Source organism: Stigmatopora argus, chromosome 12 (genome assembly GCF_051989625.1).
Source record: "Stigmatopora argus isolate UIUO_Sarg chromosome 12, RoL_Sarg_1.0, whole genome shotgun sequence".
In the NCBI taxonomy this organism is placed as follows: domain Eukaryota; kingdom Metazoa; phylum Chordata; class Actinopteri; order Syngnathiformes; family Syngnathidae; genus Stigmatopora; species Stigmatopora argus.
The window spans coordinates 7,562,989-7,585,905 of record NC_135398.1 but is presented as its reverse complement, the minus strand read 5'-3'; the positions used below and the strand labels follow the sequence as shown (position 1 = coordinate 7,585,905).

The window sequence follows — 22,917 nt, the reverse complement described above, 5'->3', positions numbered from 1 at the left end:
GACTCGGTCTCCGATTGGCTGTACGTGCCTGTGCGTGCTGTGGTAAACAACATCCGACGTGCGTGCGTAACGGAGGTAATGGAGACTGCTATTCCACTCCGCGTCCTCCGTTGCCAAACTGGCCTCTCTTCTGTCTGTCTTTCGCCGCGTGATTTATTGGTTAACAAGTAAAAACATTACAGCTGACGACAATTTGGTGTTGAGGCAAGAGGTCAGTCACGGATGGTCGCGCGTTCTTCTGGCGCAAGGCGAAGCTAGAAGTCGAAATGCTAATACGTTAGCTTCCGACGTTCGGATTTGCTATGGCTGCTAAAGGCTGGTGGTTACATGGGGTGCTGGATAGTTTCTGGGCGACCGGCGAATTATTCAGAATTAGAGATTCACCCTAAAGCAGTGAAATTGCAGTTTTTGGTAGGTTTATTGGAAATGGATCCTTTTTTATGTATTTGCGGAATGGGCCAAGATGCGCCGGGCATGTCCGCCCAATCTCACGTAAAGCTACTGGGAGGAAATGGGCTTCCTCGAAATAGTCGCATCCCTTGTCAAGTGTCTACTGTAATGTATCTTTATTGTGGCAGCGCTGTCAACATACTTGCTGCATGAACGTGAGATACGATGAAATGAAAACCCGGTGAAAACAAATGTGTTCCGTTGCTGCGAGCGCGGAGCGTTTTTTGCAATGCGTAAAGGTAAAGGATAACGAGTTAGCATAGGAGCTAGCATTAGCCGACTGCTCGGGTCGAGTTAAAGAGACGCTCGTGGAAACAATCACAGACGCCCCAATTCTCAGCTCCTCTCTATAAAAATCCGTTCGTTTCCATGTAATTTTATCCATTATTAATACATTAAAATGAAATGTTTTCAGTTTATATTTTCTATGCTGAAGCAGTTCTATTTTGTTATAAAATGTTATTGATGGTTTGTAATTTAAGGGCAGTAAAAGCCAGTAATAAAAAATAAATATCATGGAAATGATACCGATTTAAATTTTACCACCATACCGCAAAGCATTGGATTAAAAAGTAGTACATGTACAGAATAAGATGGTACTCGTGCATCCACGGACTGAGGTATTTCCAAGTGTGACCAATATTCTCTCATCTGTCCACAGGAGTCCCTATCGATTTGGGGATGGCGTCAGACACGGCCCCCCTAAACCATGGCTCCAAGGGGATTATGACATTTTACCCCACTGCTGAAGAGTTCAAAAATTTCAGTCGTTATGTCGCCTATATGGAGTCACAGGGAGCACACAAAGCAGGACTGGCTAAAGTATGTACATGATCCTGTGCAACAATTGTATTCAACTGACATTTATGAGCTCTATAACTATTTTATGACAAAAAATCTAGACTAATGATTTCCCCTTTCAAGGTGGTCCCACCAGAGGAATGGAAGCCCAGAGAGTCATATGATGACATAGACGATTTGGTGATACCTGCACCCATTCAGCAGGTGGTGACGGGCCAATCGGGTCTTTTTACTCAGTACAACATTCAGAAGAAATCCATGTCTGTTAAAGAGTTCCGTAAGATTGCCAACAGTGACAAGTAAGACCTAACCCTTTTTTAAAATTTGTTATCAACATGTTTATCATGTTTTTTTAAATTATTTATGTTTTTGTTCATTTTTTTCAGGTTTTGTAGCCCTCATTATGATGATTTCGATGAACTGGAAAGGAAATATTGGAAGAATGTAACATTTAATCCTCCTATATATGGGGCCGATGTCGGTGGGAGTCTATACAATCCGGTAAATTAATATTGAGGATTGAAGTATTTATTTTTGAACAAAATGATAATGCTCCTTGTCTGTTTAAATGATACATGAAAAAAGTACAGGGATTAAGTGGTGCTAATTTGATGCATGGTTTTCCTCATGTTTACTCTACATCTTTACATATACTCTTCATATTTTTGTGTGTTCTACCAGGAAGTCAAAGAATGGAACATTTGTCATCTAAACACAATTTTGGACACGGTGGAATCTGACAGCGGTATCACCATTGAGGGTGTTAATACACCATACTTATATTTTGGCATGTGGAAGACCACCTTTGCATGGCACACAGAGGACATGGACCTCTACAGTATCAATTACTTGCACTTCGGAGAGCCCAAATCCTGGTAATTTTAGGAGTATTAGCATAGGATTTGAAATTATGACTTGCTACTGCAAACATAGTCTTACAAAAAGCCACCATCTTGATATACATTTTTAACAACCATACAAAAAACAATGCAAATCAACGTGATGGCAAACAGGGACAGTTTTTTTTTTTTTACACGTATGCACTAAAAGGTATTGCCAATGTGATTTCATGCAGCTTAATAGACGTGGTTAAACTGCGGTTCTGAAATACATGCGAGAGAAGCCTAGCGGCCCACCAGACTTATAAAGCACTAAGGGAAACCCTGTATTGGCTAAAATTCTATATGCAAGAGGAATGTTGTTGCTTGAAATTTTTAAAAATGAACACTCACTCCGTACTAGCAACTTTGAATGTCAAGAAAAATGTGGATGCCTGCAGGTACTGTGTCCCACCAGAGCACGGCAGAAGATTTGAGCGTCTGGCGCAAGGTACATAATCACATTAATACTGTCTACACGTTTCAATTTATGTATCCTAATCGTCCCACGTTATTTATTTATTTTCTTGTAGGTTTCTTTTCCGGTAGTGCTCAAACTTGTGAAGCTTTTTTGCGGCACAAAATGACGCTAATATCGCCTTCTATTTTGAAGAAATACGGAATTCCGTTTGAAAAGGTATGGAAAGTGTCAATTTCATCTCATCTAATGCTAAAGAAACTCAATTTTATATACCTATATTTTTTCCCCCATGACCTATTAGATTACCCAATATGCTGGCGAGTTTATGGTTACTTTTCCCTATGCTTATCACGCTGGATTCAACCATGGATTCAACTGTGCAGAATCCACCAACTTTGCCACACAACGGTGGATAGAATATGGCAAACAAGCTATTTTGGTAAGAATAATTAAATAGCACAGCCAGGTCTAAGCTTTGGGGGATTCAATTCATTCATGTTCATTTTTTTTCCCTGTCAGTGCTCTTGCCGCAAGGACATGGTCAAAATCTCCATGGATGTGTTTGTTAAGAAATTCCAGCCAGAACGTTACGAACAGTGGCTGGCAGGGCGAGATACGGGGCCCATCGACCACTCCCGGCCTACACCGGAGGCCAAGGAGTTCCTGGGTGATTCCTTTGATACGGTCCACAATAATAGTAGCAGTTGTTCCCTGGATTGCGGCATGGAGGATATTGAGCGGAAGAGGTTTGTCGAATGCAGTCAGACTGAAGCCTCCAGTGTCCTGGTTTAATTCAAGATTTTTTTTTATTCTTAGTCCTCTTCATCGAATTGAGACCAAGAGACACCGAGTGTGTCTGGAGTTACCCGAAGAGGTTGTTCCCAAAGACTCCGATGACGAAATGATGTTGTATGCCAAGCGTCCAAGACTAAATCTTTTACCACCCCGTATGACACCCCAAGATGGGAAGCGGAATAAAGGTATTGTTTATGTAACATTAGGGCTTTCCTGATTACCACCCCATTAACTGATTCAAAACTGATTGCGTCGACAGGCCCCCCAAAGTTGGTGGTTACGCCGACGAAGCTCACGTTGCTGGATCCGTTTCACAGGGGCGTCAAGAGTAGTGAATCCGGACACACTCCTCACTACACTAAGACGCGCCCACCCGCGTTTTCATCCCAAAATGGTCATCTGACGCCAACGGGGACGCCGTCCCGTAAAATGGGGGTGGCCAGCTTGCTCTTCCATCGAACACTCACTCAAAAAGACATCCTGCAAGTTCAGACTTATCCTCGGGACAAACAGAAGACCCATAAAATGCTGCAGGTTCACAGCTACGCCAGAGAGCATCAGCCACAGTTTGTCCTGTCACCAGATGGGGGAAGCACAGACTCACTGCCCGAAACTGCCATATCTCCTACCCAATTGGTCCCAGATCCAACGGAACATTCTGCCGAGAAGGACCACACGGCCAGTGCTTCCACGCCTGTCTATGTCGTACACGACGCAGCGCCGAAGGCCGACGTTGAGCCCACCTGCGTTCCGCAGCCCACCCAGATAAACAATGGGGAGGTACCTAAAAACCAAAACAAAAGAAAGGTAGATATTTATAATTCATTGCTAACAAACGCCATTGGGAATTGTCGTCTTTGTTTGTGGGCTCATTGTTTCTTGGGATTTGCTTGGAATTTACTCACTTGTGAATCGTATGTGGGCAGATGGTTTTGTCCACAGAAGGATTGCGCTTTGATAAATATTCTCCTCACCCTCAGATGTCAGAAGACCAGTCATACTGCATGTCGGTGGTCACCAAGCAACAGCAACAAGAGCAGCTCCGGAAGCTTCCACGTCACCACCCTCTCTTCAGGGAGGTATTCAGTGATGAAGGTAGGCCAGCTATCATTAAAATTATTCAAATAAACCACCCATATTTGGCATTCTCTAATTTCACTGTGTTCCAACAACTAAGTAGCAGAGACGGGATGCGTTTTTTTTAATCAATTGAAGTAGTTCAATAACACATTTTTCTTTTCCTGGCAACGCACTTTGTAGAGGTGTGTCAAGATGTGGTGGTGGTGGACCAAGAGGAAAAAGAGGAATGGGCAAAGCCCTTAACAAAGCTGTGGCAGAGTCGGCCTGTCAACCACCAGGTGGAGTGGGAGTACAATAAAAGAATGGGCGAACAGGCTCCTTACTGCTCCATCTGCCTACTTTTTTACACCCACCATCTGGTGAGATAATTTATTTACATTACAAACGTAAAATAAAAATTGAATAGTTACTTTTTTCTTTGAAAAATGAACAGTTTTTATGCTTTCATTTTATTTTTAATTAGTTAAATGTGAAAATAAATTATTTGCTGTTAAGAGACTCAAGAAAAAAAGGATTTGGCATTTTTTTAGGTTTCTAAATGATTTGAATTTGGCTAACACATTGACAACCATCGCTGGAAAAGTACATTAGCCTCAGCTTTGCTAGCTTTTTCTGTCGGGATTATTTAAAAAAACAAACCAAAAAAGGTCCGCGCAAACACTATGAAGCAAGTGGCCACAAAATATTGTCAAGGTTGAGAACCTTGCTTTAAACCTTTGTGAAGTGAGTCACAAGTAATCTGAAGAATCTGTTTTTTCCCCCCTCCATTTAGTCTGAGGCAGGCGGTGACAGGAATTCCAGTGTCACGTTGTTGAACCGCCAAGGTCACCAGTGGTCCAAACCCCTCATTCCTGAAATGTGTTTCAACACGCACACCAACAAGACCAGTGATAGCGGGGAAGGCCAGCTGTCCAACCCTCACATCACAGAGGACGGAACCAGCCGGCTGCTCAGCTGTTCTCGGTGCTGCGTCCGCGTGCACTCCAGTAAGGGACAATCATCACGTTTCAGTCCCGTTGACGACAATAGACGTTCCCATCATGTTGGACTAAGGGGGGTGCTGATAACGACCAAACTGTCGTTCCCAGTTCAAATGGATTGTTCGTCTATCACAGCCAACAAATGAACTATATAAAAAATGGTTGTAAATGAAATGTCATAGAAAAAAAATGTTTTTTGTCTGGCCTAGGTTGCTATGGTATAACGAGAGAAGAAGCCGAACAAGATGACTGGCTATGTGCTCGCTGCAAAGCTGATGCTACTTTTGAGGTTTGTGCGCACTGCGCCTGCATTAGGCTGTGCTTCTGTGTATTTTTTTTAAGTTCTAGCCTTTTGCGTAAGAATATTGCCCATTAAGGCCCTTTTATTACAGTACTCTGTCTTGATTTTCATAATTTCACTCCCTTTTAACTGGTTTAATATTTTGGGGAGGATGCATTTTCTGGTTGTTCATAGTTTCGACACTTTTTCATCCCGCTAGGATTGCTGTCTGTGTTCTCTCCGTGGTGGAGCTTTGCAGAAAGCCAACAATGACAAGTAAGTAATCCTCCAATGTCTTAAATGAGAGCTTTTGCTTGTAATTCCAGTAAAAACAATACCAGCAAATGAACTGACTTGTCTAAATAATGTACATATGTTGCCCCTGCGGAGGACATGGTTCTGTTTGTTTTCAGTCAATGTCATGTTTGTCTGCCTGGCAGGTGGGTTCATGTGCTGTGCGCTATCACTGTGCTGGAAGCTCGTTTTGTCAACATCACAGAGCGGAGTCCCATCGATCTGTCTGCAATTCCACTGCCTCGCTTTAGACTGGTAAGAGTTCCAACCTGTCAGAAGACTTGGAAGCACCAACTATTCAAAATGGTTTCAATAATCCTAAAATGAATTGTGAGAATAATTGACAATTTCATCAGATTTGAATGTATGAGTAAGGAGAGTATCATAATGGTTGTCCTAAACAGTTTGCATAACACACATTGCATTACAACATAAGTCAAAATAAGCCCCACCACCTAGATAAAGTAATAACCAATTGTATATGATGAGAGTTTCACTATAGAAGGAAGCTTTGCAATGTCCCATAAAATTTCATTTAGGTCCAAACTTTCCTTTGAAACCTTTTTTTTAATCTTTCTCTTTCGTTTCCTTTCTCCTCCTTTCCTTCCCCTCGCACTTCCCTTTCTTCGACCCCACCGCTTGAAACCTTTCCTCTTGACAACCCTGCTCGGTGGGACTCTTTTGTGTTTGGCAGAAATGCGTTTTCTGCAGGAAGCGGATGAAGAGGGAGTTGACAGGCTGCTGCGTGCAGTGCTCCCACGGACGCTGCTCCACGGCCTTCCACCCCATGTGCGCTCAAGCCGCCGGTGTCCTCATGCACCCGGACGACTGGCCATTCATTGTTTTCATCACCTGTCCCCGGCACAAAACGCCCACCATCATTGAGGTAGGCAAATGTTAGTGGAAATGTCGCTTTTGTCTTCCAGCAGTTACAAACATGACGACACAAGGTAAAGTGTAGTGTGTGTGTGTGTATTCTGGGGGGTTGCCGCATTTCAATTCCGGTGTCTCGAGTCATTTTAAATGGATTTATTCAGTCATATTTGCGTAAAAGACACCAAACACTACAGCTTCATGTTTTGTGAAAAGTGAAAGAAAAAGGCAACTAGTATTTCAGAAAAAAATATTACAGACAGACACTGTTGAATTCCCCTCTTTTTGTTAATATATTGGTTGATAAAAGATACAAAAATTCAAAGTACCTGGAGTTTTTATTTTATTTTATAAACCATAACTAAAACTGCTGGCCTGTAATTCTGCCTGCATGAGTAAAAGTCCTATATTAACCTACCACTGACAACTATAGACATCTAACCAATTTAAACAAAGAGGAATGGCTGCGAATGCTCATCAGGGCCATTGAGACGTCCAATCCATTCTGACTGGGAGGCCTGACAGTGATCATGACCTGCTAACATCCCCTAGTCTTAAAAGACTGGATGTCTAGCTCCATCAATGGGAGCCAATCACTAATCTTCTTGTGGTCCTCAGCGTAACAAAGACTCCATGAGAGAACTGGCAGTGGGACAGAGGGTGATCTGTAAATACCGAAACGGACGTTACTACCACAGCGAGGTGGTGGGCCTGACCACCGCCACCTTCTACGAAGTGGGGTTTGATGACGGTTCATACAGTGACAACCTCTTCCCAGAAGACATCGAGGTTAGCAACTGTTATAAATCATTTCTGCTGTCTACATTCCATCAGTCCATATTGACCCTCCGTCCCTTTTTTCTCTCCAGAACCGGGACTGTGTTCGACTTGGACCGCCTGCAGAGGGCGCTGCTGTGTCGGTCCGGTGGACCGACGGCCTGATCTACGGGGGCAAGTTTGTGGCGTCTCACTCAATTCCAATGTACCTGGTATGTTACCCGAAAGAGTCCTCTGGTCACATCGCGTGATGAAAAATCACAATGCTAGTGGCATAACTTTCCTGAGTAAGGTAGTCAAAAAATAATAATCTAGCAGCCCGCCGGGCTTATAAATAAACTGAATTCCTTTGAGCAAAAGAAATCCCAATGCAACCAATAATGCCTACACATTACAACTTAAAGTTCAGTTAATGTAGTCCAGTCAAATGAAGCAGGTTCAGCACAGTCCTCTGTTCATTTATGTTTCAACTTCTCCTTTTTTGTGCTTTGTTAATCTTTATTTTTATCTTTTGGTATTTCCGGTAAAGTGTACTTAGGGGTCAATCGCAAAATGCTTGCAACTTTGAGAACACATTGTAGAGAAAAAGAAAAGAAAAAAAACCAGTTTGTGCATGAAAGGCTGAAAGCTTATTTCAATGGTAAAATATTATTTGAGACATTTTGTAGCCAGGTCTGTTTGTCCAAAGGCTTAATGATTAAAGTGCACATGTTTTCTCAGGTGGAATTTGAAGACGAATCCCAAATTTCCGTCAAGCGTGAGGACGTGTACACCTTAGACGAAGATTTACCCAAACGGGTCAAATCTCGACTGGTGAGGCCTTTCCCCATTCGTGTCACGTGTCAATTTAACGGGCTACAATCTCTGGTTCGTTTTCCTCTGCAGTCTGTGGCGTCGGACATGCGCTTCGAAATCTTCTCACAGGACGACGTCAAACAGAACTCCAAACGACAACGCGTCATCAACTCCCGTTACAGAGAAGACTACATCGAGCCTGTCATTTATCGGGCCATCATGGAGTGACGGCAGCGATTTGTCCTACCTTTTCTTCCGCTTCATATTTCAAGTACGGCTGGGACTTTCAATGACTTTGATGTGCTTTGAATCACGCTCTTTTCATATCTTTATCTGTGGATTTCCGTATGCTTAATTTATTTTGGAGCGAGTGGAAGAAGCCATCAGCTAGTGATCAAGAAAGTCAGACTACTTATTAAGGCAACATTTTTCCCTCCTTCTTTTATAAGCACCTCAGAAGCCATTTTGTCACTTTTTTCCCTCCCAAAACACTCCGGTAACTCTTTTCAACTATGACATTGCATTTACCCAAATTATGAAACCTAACAATGTGTCAACAAGCCTGAAATGTTTATTTCATACCTCTAATTTGTTTCCTTCAGCATCTCACCCGGCTGCTGTGAAAATTTCTGATTTTTTTTTTTCGAGCCTTATTTCCCCAGGTAAAATTTGTGGGTTATTTTGACACAGGAAACAAATTGCACGCTCGATTTACGTTTGAGGAAAGAAACTATTTTTGTCCTTTTTCGCAACCTGTAGAAAACCTCAGATGTATTTATATTTATTATGACGGTAGTAGGTTTTCAGGCACACTGTTAATTTTTTTTTTTTGAGGATTGTCTGTGGAATCACATTCTCACCGAGCTTTTTTTTTGTCTGGTGACTGTTAGCTCTAGTAATCAAATACGATTCAATTAAAAAGGTAGAAGTTCAGTTCCTGATGAACAGCAATCTTAAAATAAAGTACCACCATGTTTCTCTTTGCAACGTCTCCACTGTTCGAGTCAAATTTGGGATAAGAAAAGCAAATGAAGCATACCTGCGGTCAATATGATGATGAAATTTGACCTTAACTTGCTTCTGTTTTAACAAAAAGGCCAATAGTTATCTGAACTGTTAACGTTGTGGATTCTAAAGAACAGCACACATAGCTGTTTAATGACTGCAGCGGGATGTTATTAATCTAAGTAAATACTTGCCCTCATAGCAGAGATCATAAAAGAGGCGCCCAATATGTCAATCGCGATCGACTGGTAAATCCAAAAGATGATGTCAGTCAGTTGCGCCCTCATGTTCTTTGCTTTATGGCGGATTTATTTTTTGCTTGAAATATAAAGAGTCAAAATTGAGAGGAGAAACTAATACCAGCCCCTTGGCCAATCACCTCCCCTCCCTGCAGTCCAGCTTTTGACTGACAATCATGACAGCAAGTCGGATCTCCTATTTTGCAGGGTTAACGACACAGGCGCTGTCAACCCTGTCCACAAGTGCAAAACCATTCTCCTCAAACCTCTGCTTCAGAGGGGTTAAAATATGCCAATGTCAGTTCAGTTCAGCAAGCGTCCCATTTCTACAGTGACTCATTTTTTCCCAAAAACTTCACATTAGGTCACAACTTTTCATCACACTGGGACTAACTGCTAACGAGGATCCAAGAGTGAAAAAGCCAAAGGAGTAAAAAAATCCCACTTGTTTATTCTTTTAATTCAAGGCTTCATTCTGAGGGACTTTCCATTCAAGTCATCAGACCAAGGTAACGACCCCAAATTATTCCCAATTATTTTGAGCTAAAATGCTTTATATATATTATTTCGTATTCAGAAAAACAGCATAGTTCTCGGCTTTTAAACCAGTTTTCAAAAAAACGGTTCACATCCAAACTGTTGTGTACACAGTGGTTTATGATGACTCAACACCTCACCTGACATGCTTTCAGTGTGTTTGGTCTTACCTGTCAAAAAGGACTTGATTCACATGATAGTCTCTAATCAAGGATGTAGGTACAATACACCCCCATTGTGTGTACCCAGATAATCCCTCAGCTTTGTCAAAGACAACACAGGTGCGCCTCCCCCGGTTTCACCTCTAGGTTTATGGTCGTCGTCTTTTGTGTCCGCAGCCGTCACAAACCAGTCGCGTCGAGCTCAAGTTACAGGGCTCGTGTTACTTTGTGCTTTTGGTGTCTAATTTGAAGGAGCTGCAGTGTTGTTTATCAAACAAAGTGTATTCACCGAGCACACAATGGTACACTTAAATTTGACAATGAAATGATATAAACCCACAAGCAGCTGTGTATATTATGAAATAGCCAGGAATGATTTGACACATTTGTTCTTTTTTGTCTTTCTATTTATGTCAAGTGCCGTGAAAATGAAAATTGACAAAACCCTGTTGAAATATCTGCTGTAGTTTGGACAGCCCTGATTTAAAGGGATGAACAACCTTTTTTAAGATCTTTCTCCTGGTGGAATCACAAAGAATTAAATTTTTATGTGTAATAGTGGAGAAAAAAGTCAATAAAAGCCGATATTTCCAGTAATTATTTATGCATAATTCTCCAAAGGATTGCCTTGTGATAAAAATAAATGATTCCACTATTTGTACAAGAGTAGAGATATCTTTTTAGCAAATATACTTGTCAAGATAAGTAACTACAATAAATATATGAAGCCCATCCGCCTTTCCTGGAACTCGATCATCTCAATGACCGATTAGCAAATAACACGTGTCAAAGCTAAACATTAGCCTTTCCACTTGCACCCGCTTTAATGTTTTCTTGAGCGTTGCAATGTTACTGTCTCTCTTCCATTTCATGTTAGAAAATATCCTCCAAGTTTGAGAATCTCCTCCTATTGTGAAATTGCTTTTCTGAGCTGTGTGGCCTTTGACCTCATCACCCCAAAATGCTATCTCTTTCATGTCACAGGACAAACATATCCTGCAAGTTTGCTAATCGCTTTATTTGTTCTTGAGTCAACTCAAATCTAGACCGAAAGACAGACATACGAAACCAAACACATCTCCTGTACCGTACTATTAATGTGCTTTTCTGTCATTACCACTACATTAAGCTGCCACAGATATCAGCCATGAAGCCTCAGGGTCCCCCCAAAGTTTTATAGTCCGCTCCATCACGAGGGATGGAGCCTGTGCGGTCTTGTGTCTGAAAGAATACAATTAGTCTTCAATCTGTTAACAAAAAACAAAGAAGATTCTGCTCATGCGTGGCTATAAGCGATTGCCCTAAAGCAAAATATTAAAAGCCACATTTGTTAGGCACTACTGTGATGATGATGATGATTATGATGATGACCCAGATTCTTAAGAATGGCTGTTACTCTTTTTAAAATGAGAACAAATTCTGGTTCTTTTTAAAATATATTTTTTTATTTAAAATGTTTTATTCATTTTAGAAATATAACAATTTTAAATTAGACGATTGTAAAAAAAAATCTGTCATGCTTGGTGAGAGTAGGTAATTCTCTTAATGAAAATTATATATTTGCAAATACTATGATTTTTCTGTGGAAAAACAATTTTACTTTTACATAGAAACAGAATATTTGCAGTCATTTTAGTACCAATGCACATTTATATCTAAATTGTAATGCCCAGAGTAATGAAACAGTAAATAACTTTTTTTTTAATGTTTTTTTGTATCAGTGGCAGTGAATGAATTAAAATTTACAGTTGCTGAACATAAAGAAAACTTCTTTCATGGCTACTTTTAACGAAAACAGTGTTGATTTAGATTGTCTGTTGCTAGTTGACCGGTGTGTACAGAGGGAACTTTGACCTCCACGCCCCCCCGGGTGACTTTTTGGACGCCAAGCAAACCCGACCACATTTACGTGAAGCCAAGGCCTGGTTCGATATGGTCAACAAACAAGCCAAGAGGTATTCTCGGCGAGCATTGACGCACAGGAATGTCTCATGTGGGAATGTTTGTTCCTAATATTGAGGCCTGCCAAGATTAGAGTATCACTGGGGTGACAGATAAGGTCCTAGAACAAAAACAGGAATTATTTTGGAGCCAGCAACTGAAAATCCTTAAGGGGGCGTCAAATCAGCTTCCTGGCGTGTCACTGTCATCTTACTCCTAACTCCCCTTGCGTTTGAATCTTGAAGTTATTGTCCGGTCCACGATGAACATTCAACAAGGTCGAACACAAGTAAGCACGCCAAGACGGATGAGTGAGATTTTGACGCTTCTGCAGAAGGAGAGCACAGAGAGAGAACAGACTGCGTAAGACTCTGGTCAATCTTCGACTGTTTCCGCTTTCCAATCTCCGACTCCGCTTTGTGCATCAACAGTTTAATTAGGACAAGATTGCGTGACATACAAAGTCTCTGACAAAGATGCAGGGCTGTGACACGGATAAAGGCTGTGACACGTATTGAAACATTCTTTGTTTACTTAAGATTATTTCACAGTTAAACAGTGGTACCTCGACCTACGATCAGTTCGTGGTACGACGAAAATTTTGATCGAATAATTTGCCCGCGATACGATCAAAATTTCGAGATGCGACCAAGCCAGGTGGCCATGACATGAGAGGCTGTTTATCATTGTAGTTCACTGTCTTTTTTGCCGTATCTCTTTCATGTATAACAGATATCTATCTACGAGCACTGAACGATTTATTCAGACGAGTTTCGACCAGGAAACGCACAACGCGCATGCGCGGACAAAAAGAGGGCTTTCTGGGTAATGAAGTATCCTCGTGCACACAACAACGATAGGCCGATATCGCTGTCTCTACCCTCCGCGAAATGCGTCTAATTTTACTTCTCTTAAACACATTTTATTACTATTAAACCACTAGTTATGTGTTACTTTGTTAATAGATGGCGAAATAGAAGAAATAAAACGTTTTTTTCCAATCCAATATCCTGTTTTTGGTGTTTTTTTCAGAGGGTTGGAACAAATTAATTTGTTTTTAGTTCATTTCAATGGGAAATGTCCGCTCGAGTTACGAAAAGCTCGACATACGATCTCAGTCCCGGAACGGATTAAGATTGTATGTCGAGGTACCACTGTAGACCCAAACACGTACTTTGAGACATGTTCTTTCATTATTGAAGACGATCATTTCAACTTCTGGCATTTTGCAGTAACAAAAGGCCCAACAAAATCATGCACCGGTAAGACGTTCCCTTACACCCATTTTCTGCTTTAAAATTTTGCTAATCATGATATTTAAGTTTAAATTTAGACATAGTTTCATCTCTTCTTATGACTGTCTGTACCACCTGTCTTGTGTAATAACAACACGGCCAGGCCATGAGTTACAAAGCAGCCCCAATAACCTCCATACATTAATAATAATGTGCTCATCCGCTACATGCTACTCTCAAGCAACTCGACTTTGGGTTTTTCCCGTCCATATAGAAAATTATTGTTAGCAGTGGTCTTAAACATGAGGCCCAAGGGTTAATGGCGGCTCGTGGGAGGATATTTTGCGTCCCCTCATTTGACATCCAATTGCAGCACTAGATGTGGCCAGCACATATTTTACCCCCAATAATTTGTATTTGAATGATCCAAAAATGCTCCACCAAACGTGTAGCCAAGCTGTCCCGCCAAGTGTGTTTCATCCAGAATATCGCCAACCAAACACTCGTATCCGGACAAACAAGGATGAAAGGGGGTGGGGGTGGGGAGGTTGTCAAGGTTCCGTCTTGGCTTCCCACTTAAATGCCAGTATCAGCACACAAAAACACACCTAGCCTCTAATTACACAATTCCACAACGGCGAGGCAAGGGCTGCAACACTCGTGCTAAAACTAGCGCTACTTGACATTTGAAACTCAGCGAACCATTGTCATAATCTCATCAATCCTGCGTAATCGCACCAATAAATTACCACGGTGCAGTAAAGAGGAATTTATCAGTCACTCACAGTTTGTACTTTGAGGCGTTAGTTATTTGTGGTCGCTACCAATCAGCCTTATCTACCATTAACAGACAAGTTAAGTTATCCGAGATAAGAAATTGCGGTAGATTAACAGATGCAGTAATAATTTGAAATTATTTAAAACTCTAGGTAGGATGAAATATTTTCGATTTTTGATATATATTCTACAATGACTTGGCTCACGCAGGATATGGAAGCAGTAATATCTACAAAAAAAATCATTCAAAAGACATTATTTTATAACTTTTTAGGGCACAAAATGAACTTTATTTATCCCTTAATAGGGTTCTCATTTAAATACAATGGAATCCCAAAATTTTTGACAAATTTCTCGTCAAATATTTGTACTTTATTGCTTTTATTCACTGATTTTTTTGTTTTGTTTGTAGTCCATCCATGTTTGTATGTGCTGTTTGTCTGGTTTGTGCTGGTGGATGGTGGACAATCTGCAAAATGGAGAAGAGTGGCTGAACAGATTATGTTTCCGGCTTGATTGAATATTTATAGATCAGCTTGCTTCTGTGCCACACGCAAATGTGGAAGACTGGCTCCCGTCTCCTTGATCGCCCTTAGGCTCTTGTAACTCGGTCCTCTTTATGTCATCGCCGTTAATAGGAATTGAACCCAGTTAAGCGATCTGTGACAAATAGCGCTATGGATTTGTGTGCGTGGAGGTATTTGCCACACGATACTGTAAAAACGTGTCACATGTTTAATTCACCAATTTAATTCACCACTCTCTGTCAAAATAGATTGGACATCTTTTTAATGACCCGAGTCACTTGCTCACTTGTAGGTACCACATTCCTTGAAAGGGTTAATTGAGTATCATTTTTTGTGGCAGACTTTGTTTCATACCCGTCTTAACATTTTTACCTTATCAGTCTATGAGCGAAACTCCATTTTTTCTTCAGCAAATACATTTTGCTGTCAAGCCAGATGGCATGTAGAAGCCACCACACCTAGACTCACCCAACATATTGCCACCGTCTGTTTTTATTTTTTATTTTTGTTTAAATGTTACTCAATGAGGCGACTACAATAACACAAGACAAATGACAAAAACAACAGGCCGCAAAGGTTCCACATAGATAAAGTTGTCACTGGAAAGGATTTTGTCGCAACTGGTTTGGTCTAGATATCGATCAAAATGCAAGTCTTTCCATTGTATACAAGTCATTACAAGTTAGTTTAGTAACTTGCACTGTTGCTCACTGGTTGTTAGAGTAGCACTTAAAATTGAATGAATGGATGCCTTTATTGGCATTGCACAATTGTACAATGAAATGGAGGTGCGCTTTACAGTGTAAATAGTAGTAAAACATAGATATCTTCAAATATTTCCAAAAAAGAAGACACAATAAAATAATACGGGACATTACGTGGAAAAAAATAGTGAGATTTAAACACAATTTCTGGAATAATAGAACTTAATATGCTCTAAAATGAAAATTTATGTAAATATTTGGTACATATGGTGCTTTCACAAATGATCTGTCAATTGACTAATTTATTTAGGGTATTTTCCATATCATTGATAGGGTTATTCACTTTTGTAAATATGGGTCTATGAAAATGACTGACTGATTATTAATTCAGAACTGGAGAAGGATGTACTATATGTTTAAATAATGCACTGCTTCAGCCTACTGAGGAAATTCTGTTATTATTATTGTCGTCTTGACTATTATTGTCGCAATGATCTTGTCCGACTTTATCATTTATCTGCTTAGTTTTTCTTATATTTTTTCTTTATAACGTGCAAAAAAAAATCCAAACAAAAATCCAATATGCTTAGAATTTGAGTGAGGGTCGCACCGTGTTAAGCCCCCTCCCCAGACGAAGAGCCAGTCATTGGAGGAGGAGGAGAAGAACGAAAGAGGAAGAAGGGGTTGGGAGAAGAATGAAAAAGAGGAGGTGGTTCTCTTGCTAACTCCTTCATTTCCCGAGACGCTTGATGTGAGCGACGGTGACGGACAGTGTCGCCGCTACTCCGGGGGGTGGACGCCAATCTTCCCCCGGCTTGCTTCTTCCACGCTTGGCCGACTTCATGTGTGCAAGTTCGAACGGTGCAGCCACGCAGCATTCTTCTTTTTCTTGCTCCCTCGGGTTACTTTCTCGGGTTTCACCGTCATGGCCTGGAGGGGAAAAGGAACACGCTCGTTTTATCATCCCATCCATTACAACCATTAGGATATCGGTCTTAAAGAAGCGAAAGGCTTTGAAGGAGGAGACGAGGTAAATGCATTCTTTTTATGGGGAACTAGAATCAACACTGGCTTTTTAAAACGTGATTTGGGAGGGGGTTGTGGCGAATTTGGGGTTTTACATCACCTTTTTACAGTGTATTATTATTATTATTTTTAATTTTAATCTATTTTTTTAATGAAAAGTGAAATTCCTTAGGCCAGGTTGTTTCTTCGTGCACCTGGCCGGTTTGTGATTGAAGCATTGCGGCCACATTGTGGTTGTTATCGCAGGCCTGGCGACTACTATGGAGGCTCATTGCCTCGGTTAGCATGGTGAAGCTAGCATTTTGGTTGCGGACGTTTGCTGCAAAAAGCAAGACAGAAAGTCTCGTTTTGGTAGCCCCGAGGTTCTTCTGACTTAAATATTATTAAGGCGTCATTAATCATGGCAGTTTTTCCGGTTTGCGGCGTGATGGAGAGAAGCTGACGTGTTGTGCTGGGGGACTGTAAAGTTCCGTTATGTTTGTTCAGACATAATCGGTGGCGTTTCTTCTCGTTTTGGAGGCGCTTTAAATTGTGGTGTTTCTGCTTTTGAAGAATGTGACACAAGAATAAATAGTAAACTCATCTTATGTGTTTATTTTTTCTGGTGAACTCGTTCACTGCTGTTGGTGGCGTTAGAAAATTGATTCGACGTTTTGCGCCGTCAATGGTACTGAAAAATGAGTCCGCTCAGTTTAAATGAATTTCTATTGCCTTCAATGGAATACAAGGAGTCAAATACTATGAAAGAAAGAAATATATATTTTTTAACAATTTTGACTGATACCTGGGGCTTAAGCAGTGTACTTTTATTCCTTCTGTTGTTATTTTTCACCGTTCTCATGGTATAAGTTTATAAATGTATTTATAATTATGTATAAAGAATATATAAATACAAGGATTTATAATAATAACTGAGTTTTAAAATTTCGTAGTGAGGCAGATATAGTTACTTACTTGGGGTACTTACTAAAGGGTTCAAAAGTCTAGTGTCAACTTTTGATTAAATTGGATTGGCATTTGAGGATAATCAATCACAGAAAATGATTAACAAAAAAATAGGGATATGCTTGTTCAATAATTCTGTGCACCCTTTTAGGGATAGTGGGACACTAGTGGGCAAAAGATATTTAAAGGTTTTATAAAATACTACAGTAAAGTGATGTATATTGTTTTGATGAAAATCCATTAAAAAGTGACTGAAAATGCTTAAGGATTAAAAATAGATTCCCAATTCCTTACTAACTCAGCTACCTTTGTTCTAGCCACTAAAAATACTCCAAGCAAAAGATGATGTCACATCCAGAATGAGCTGCAGATTTATTTGTGCAGTCTGCCAATATGCTGTCCTTGGTTAACCATTGAGAACCCAAGGTGCATTATGTAGGATTTGCACTCCAATTATTCATTAAATTCCCCTTCTATTTCAAGACATTAAAGAAAATCATGGGCACATGATGTTTAGAGTCCGTCAGGTGCTGCCATCTTTCACCAGCTTAAAGAAATAAGCACCCTCTGCTAGACAGCTGTTCGAATGTAAACATAAGACAAATGTGGAAGAACATTTTACTGGACTTTTTTGGCTTTTAAACTACAAAAAGCTCATTTATTTTCTGTGAAAAAAATATTCTTAATGAATATGTGAATTAACTCAAAGTTAATTTTGGTATATTTGAATGGGAAGTGGTCTCCACAAAATCAATGAATTATGCAAAGGAAGAAAATGGAAGGTTGGAAGTAAAATGCAATTTTTCGGAAGCATATATTGTCACAGCATCGGGGAGCCAAATGGTTAAAAATGTGATGGGACTGGATCATTGGGTTGACAAAAAAAATGTTTCGGCTATTTGTTCGTGACATTACCTTCATTCCTCCTTGTAATAATAGCTTTTCTTTTCCTGATGATCTGGCTTTTATGTCAACAATTTTTTGTTGTGACCATTGTGCACTAATCCCTCGATTATCGTGTCTTCACTTATGACGAATTCACTATTTTGTGATTTTTTTCTTCTGCTATATTATTATTATTTCTTTAAGTTCATAAATGTGAAAATACATGCTGAAACTCGTAAGCGGAAGCCATTCTCTCGCTACTACGACTCAGCACTGAAGGAAAAAAAAGTTATAATAGGTGACCCTACTTTGCGATTTTTGGATTATCGCGGCCATGTCTGGTCTACATTAACTGTGATATTCGAGGGATTACCGTATTACTTTACCATTGAGTTTCAGAAAATGAAATAAGTTTGTTGTGCAGGTGATGACCTGGATAGTGCCATTAGAATGAAGACTATGAAGCCCACACACAAGCTGGTGTTCATCCTCTGTCCCATGCTGGTCCTCGTCTTTATTTACTACTCATCAGGGAAGCTACATCTAAACGTATGGGGCCAGAAGCCACGTAAGTCACAGCTTTGTTCTGACTTGTATGTATCCTCACTTCATATTTGAAGCCTCTCGCCATTTTCTTTCTGTTTTGTTTGAGATTGCTCGTTTCCCACTGGATGTTGATTGACCGTCGTCCATGTGTTTCAGTCTGGTGTCTTCTTTTACGTCCTATTCATTCAACTCATTAGTGTGGGTTTTGTTGTGCTAACTGAGGTACAAGCACCGAATAAGTTGCGCAAGAAAGGTTCTGTTTCCTGTGGCTTTGCAACTGCCAACAGGAAATGACTTTCGATATTTCCGCTCGTAAATATGAATCCCTAGCTTGGTTCAAGACAAATTCAATCGTGAACAGAAGAGTCACAATTGACTGATTTAAAGGACTGAAATGCATTTCTCTGATTAGGGCTGTTAGAATAAATATAGGTGATTATTTGGAATACTTTGTAACCCAATGGATTATCTATGTTTATGCCTGTTAAATAGAAACTAAATTATCACAGCTAATGGCTTTCCAAGGCTATTTTTTTAAACTGCTATTGATAACCTGCAGAGGAGGCTTTTAGATTACTCTTGAACTTTTTTTATTTTTTAATGTAATGTCTATAAGTGTTTTTTCTTTAGCCTAAATTAACATTCTGCCCCAAATGTCTTCCGACTGGCCCTATGTTTTCCCTATAGGGCAGGAGTTCTCGATTTGAAGGCTTAACTACTTTGGATTAGTTAAAGGATTAATAAGGAATGTTTCCTCCCTTACTGCCATTTTTCCACGCAAATGCACCCAGGGTGATTTAAAAAATTATCTTTGCTTCTGAGTAACAAATGATTTGTGCATGACATTTGGACATCGTGATGTATTTTCGTTCACCCAGCAACAAAATTGCTGGTGCCTGTTTGAGCCATTTTTCAGAAAACAATGAAAAACACAGCAAAATATGAATAAAGAAGTAGTACTGGCATAGCACTCAGTTAGTGATAAGATTTCAATGCCCTTGATGTCTGTCGCCGTCAACGACAGCCAGTAAATTAATTCATGAAATAACATTTTAAAGTGGTTGGAACAGTAGGAATATTGTTGATATATTACCTTAGTTTAAGTGTTGTTAATGCTGTGGGTTCAATGTATTTAAATACAGTGTGTTTTTAGAGCAGATCAGATTTTTCGATCATCATCAATGCTGCCCAACGAGTTAACCGTAATCATTTGTGAGTAAACAGACTTAATCTAATGATTTTGCTTATAGAAAAAGAAAACGCAAATAACTTGTCAGTTAATACTATCCATGGGGCTTGCGTTGCCAGATGTTAGCTTTAAAGGTCGGAGAGCAAAGTGGCAAATCTCCCCTGGCTTCCACTCTGGTCGTCTGAACTTTGCTGTCTCACTAAAAAGGATCACCTCTAAATAATCAGTCTCTCTCGTTATTGACTTGAAGTGCTGCCTTCATATTTTCATGTGGAAAAAATGCTTTAGAAGATTATGCTGCGTAAAAGACTGCTGTTGTGTACTCACTACTGGATGGAATTGGTGGACGTTTATTGCTATTGTATCAGGAAAGGAAAACCCATCTGATCTGTAACCCATACTGAAACAGTTGCAATAATCCTGGCTTTGTGAATATAGTTGGCAGCGATAAAGATACACTTAACAGCTGCTTAATGCAGATAAGCCAGATGTTTGCAACGGCTGTAATAGGTGTGTCATGTCGTCTTTTCTTTATCAAGACACTGTTTTTCTAATTATTTTCGGCTTGCCCGGAAATTTTCGATTAGTACTCAAATGCTATCGTGATTGATCTGCAAAAAGCTTTTTTCCCCTCCCATTTCCTGTTACTGTGGCTTATTTGTATCAGGAATTCAGGCTAGTTTTACCTCCCTAAAGGATGTTAACCTTGAAAAAATAAAAGCATGCAAATACTGAATTGTTCTAGTGTTGTGCTTTAATACCTTGGATTGAAGCCAGAAGTATTTGATTAAGCAGTTTTTCACACCCTTCAGTCTTTGTGGAGCACTTTGAGCATACACATTTAATTTATAAAAAGCTGTAGCTTGAGGGAATGCTGTATGCATATGAAAAAAAGACTAAAAATATGCCCATTTTATTTGGCATTGAATCGGTAAGTAAATGTTTTTCATTTGTATGAAACAGGAAATTAAAATAAGTCTAAAAATACAGAAAAGAGCCTGTTTGTGTATGCGAATGTATTTAACACATCTTCTGCCATAGGCCATTTGAACTGGAGTGTCACTGAACTTGTCATCTTTCAATGTCATTGACGACGATAGACGTCCAATCCAATTTGGACAGGTAGGCTTTGCAGGAGTTTGAAAAATCGGCAGCAATTGCACAATTGATGCCATCCTCCTAGTCCAAATGGGCATCTATTGGTGTTAATGGCAGCCAATTAGTTAATTAAAAAATAACTATAAATAAGGTTTTTTCTAAGTGGTAATGGGAGGCATTGTCTAAGTTCCAATGGAATGGATCCATATCACTGTTAATGGATAGGATGTTTATCTCATATAGGGCTCCATCACATTGCCTGTTTCTCTACCAATATAAAAAACGTAAATCCTGCCCCAGACCACAAGTGGTTAATGTTCTCAGTTAATGTGGCCCGCGCTAACCACTCATTCCACCACCAGGCCACCTTAACCCATGACATTCATACATACTATTCTGTTCTCTAATTTTTAGTGGTTTCTAAGGCCGGTGAGATATGTTAGCTTTCCAAAGAACCTGCTGTAATTGATCGCACGCAGCCTGGTTCTCCAGGGATTGCCCTTCCTCATTCTTCTTCATGAATAGTTTCAGCAATAATAGTGCTTCATGGTCTGCTTTTTTGGTAGCTGTTTATTTTACTTGACTGGCATGAGAAGGTGCACATTGTCCTCCATTGTCTCGACAAATTAAATCAGGCACCGCTAAGAGCGGCAAAAATATAAATGACATAGATGCATCCACGGTAACATGCTTCTTGGATTATGCAAAATGGTTTGCTCACCAAATACTTAACCTCGTTGTGTATACCTGTAATGCACTACAATTTCTGTTTATTGTATTCATAATAGGCTGTTTTGGTATTGTAAAGAAGAGTGGAATTGATTGTCACATTTTTAACTCTTCATGAATATCATCCAATCAACATCATGTATTTCTGGAAATCATAATCCAGGCTTTGATTGCACACTTATTTTTTTTCTCCAGTGATTTAAAATATCGACTACCAGCTAGCAAGAAATTTGTCGAATAGAGAATGTGAATCAAAACTGTCGCTTGTAGAAAGTGAAATCGTAAAGACTTTAAGAATTTCAAGTCGACCTTAAAAAGATGAATTGCTCCTTACGTTATATTTCAATATTAATATTGTGCTGCAACCAACCCACGGGACAACGAGCCCCGTTCTCCCCTAGCTGTACCTACTTTTTCTTTTTATCTCAAAGATATTCCTGGTCCAGATACAATGTTGTGCATAGTATCCTTTTTTTAGTGAGTTCCTAGGAGAACAAATAGTGCTCTGTTCAGTTGATGCGGCAGCCGTATAGAAGTACGTATAGTGTACATATACGGCACACCCCTGGCAGACAATTTGGCTACAGGAGTAGTAATCATTTTTTTTCCCATCCCCACCACTTTAAAATTGCAAATCAGAAAAGTCATTTTAAGGTCTCCTGATAGTCACAAGTTTAGAAGTTCATGAATGCTCATTGGCTACTAGTTTTGCTGCAATTTGAAAATCATTAGACTTCCAAAGAAAACGCTCTTGTCCGATTCATGTCTAACCACTTAACCGCCATCCGGTGACCGAGGCAATCCGTAGAAATCGCCGGGAAGCAACAAACTGGTTTAATTTAATCTCGGAATGCAAAGGGTTTCTTGTAGATAGGTCAGTTTCCAAAGTTTTATCTGTAATTTATCCAATTACTTCATTAAAAGATGGTCAAAAATGTTACTAAAAGAT

At 39.9% G+C, this 22,917-nt stretch overlaps 2 protein-coding genes across 7 annotated transcripts in view; both read left to right on the top strand.

Moving 5' to 3' along the window:
- Nucleotides 1–29: 29 nt before the first annotated feature.
- Nucleotides 30–9,415, top strand: LOC144086211 (lysine-specific demethylase 4A-like). Of its 3 annotated transcripts, none has more exons than XM_077616065.1 (22): nt 30–75; nt 1,112–1,272; nt 1,375–1,550; nt 1,638–1,752; nt 1,933–2,126; nt 2,531–2,580; nt 2,663–2,766; nt 2,852–2,989; nt 3,070–3,296; nt 3,367–3,530; nt 3,605–4,152; nt 4,326–4,440; nt 4,606–4,784; nt 5,198–5,411; nt 5,615–5,694; nt 5,906–5,961; nt 6,126–6,234; nt 6,674–6,865; nt 7,471–7,641; nt 7,722–7,841; nt 8,350–8,442; nt 8,515–9,415. In XM_077616065.1, the coding sequence occupies exons 2-22, from the start codon at nt 1,132–1,134 to the stop codon at nt 8,650–8,652; spliced, it is 3,324 nt and encodes a 1,107-aa protein (XP_077472191.1). In that variant the 5' UTR covers nt 30–75; nt 1,112–1,131; the 3' UTR covers nt 8,653–9,415. The 3 variants fall into 3 exon arrangements, with proteins under 3 accessions (XP_077472191.1, XP_077472189.1, XP_077472190.1); XM_077616063.1 differs by having other exon boundaries at nt 65–211; XM_077616064.1 differs by lacking the exon at nt 30–75 and adding an exon at nt 241–411.
- Nucleotides 9,416–9,742: 327 nt separating this feature from the next.
- The window catches only part of st3gal3b (ST3 beta-galactoside alpha-2,3-sialyltransferase 3b), a 36,896-nt gene continuing 23,721 nt past the window's right edge, over nt 9,743–22,917 (top strand). Inside the window, exons 1-2 of one of the 4 annotated variants that reach the window (XM_077616068.1) lie at nt 9,743–10,177; nt 18,831–18,974. In XM_077616068.1, the coding sequence (XP_077472194.1) occupies nt 18,857–18,974 (118 nt within the window). In that variant the 5' untranslated portion in view covers nt 9,743–10,177; nt 18,831–18,856. Of the gene's footprint in view, nt 10,178–16,211; nt 16,581–18,830; nt 18,975–22,917 lie in introns of those variants that run through there. The other 3 variants (XM_077616067.1, XM_077616069.1, XM_077616070.1) reach the window with 3 other exon arrangements.